Here is a 1,070-nt window from a genome sequence, read left to right on the forward strand (position 1 = left end):
GGGGAACCAGTATTGGGGGGCACAGAAATCCTCAGATGGGGAACCCAGGTCTCAGATGGAGACCCAGAATCCAAGGGAGCACAGAAGGAATGAGGGAATGCGAGAAGAACAGTAAGGACAAAGGAGCCCCTCAGAGACACAGGGAAACGCAGGATAGGAGAGGTGGTCCTGGGCTCAGACAACACAACCCAAACCACAAGCAAACAGGGAGACTTGGGATCTACAGTGCTGTTGAATGGATGGGAGAAGGCCAGAGAGGGGCCTTAGACAGGGATCAAGGACCCCAGGTGTGTACAGGGAGTATCAGCATGGTACAGGGAGATATTGGAGCTGCAGAGAAGCCCCAGGGTGTACAAGGGTGCCTAGGGGTGTTGGGGTTTAGAGGGAGATCAGGGCACCCCTGAGGTGGTCCACGGAGCTCCTGTCTCTTACCTGCCTTGGCAATGCCTCGCAGGAGGCTGTCCAAGTCTGGTTCCAGGTCCGAGGGCAGGAAGGACCTGGCCAGGCCAGGCAGGAGCTCCCTGTGGGGACAAACAGGGGTGCTGGGGGACTAGAGGGGTAATGTGGGGCAGGCAGATTCCTGGACACACCTGGCTCAGCACCCACTCCATACCAGGGGAGAGGAGGAGGACAGTGAGGTGCCCAAACATTCAGGTTTGACTGTGGCCCCGCTTTCAGCTCAAGAGCAGGAGCTGCACCCTGGGAAACTGTCTTACTTGCCCAATTGGCAGGGAATGGGGATACCTGGGGCTGTGGACTCACCTGGGGCAGTCGGATGTGTCCACGTAGACAATGGCTGATTCAGTTCCAAAGGCCACGAAGGTCCCATCGGCACGAGGCAGGAGGGGGAGACCCCGCAGTTCAGCATGGCACCCATCCTGGGCCACGTAGCGCAGAAGGGAGAGCCGGTCGGCAGCCGGGAGGTCTATGGCCCCGTGGCACCGCAGCACCTCCCGCACGTGGCCTGCCGTGGCCTCCTGGATGCCCTCTGCCATCCCCAAAGCCAGCGCCCTCCGGACATGGGCTGGGACCTCAGCCACTGGCTCCCCAGCTGCCACCAGCAAGGCCTG

General features: G+C 60.7%; 1 protein-coding gene across 1 annotated transcript in view; it reads right to left on the bottom strand.

Moving 5' to 3' along the window:
• The window catches only part of LOC104527969 (sacsin), a gene marked incomplete at its 5' end in the record, with an annotated part of 11,443 nt that extends 10,376 nt beyond the window's left edge, over positions 1-1,067 (bottom strand). The window contains 2 exon segments of the mRNA XM_029085922.1: positions 433-521; positions 763-1,067. Of these exon segments, the coding sequence (XP_028941755.1) occupies positions 433-521; positions 763-1,067 (394 nt within the window).
• Positions 1,068-1,070: the final 3 nt, after the last annotated feature.

This window comes from Antrostomus carolinensis, unplaced genomic scaffold (assembly GCF_000700745.2).
Source record: "Antrostomus carolinensis isolate BGI_N321 unplaced genomic scaffold, ASM70074v2 scaffold29277, whole genome shotgun sequence".
NCBI classification, from domain to species: domain Eukaryota; kingdom Metazoa; phylum Chordata; class Aves; order Caprimulgiformes; family Caprimulgidae; genus Antrostomus; species Antrostomus carolinensis.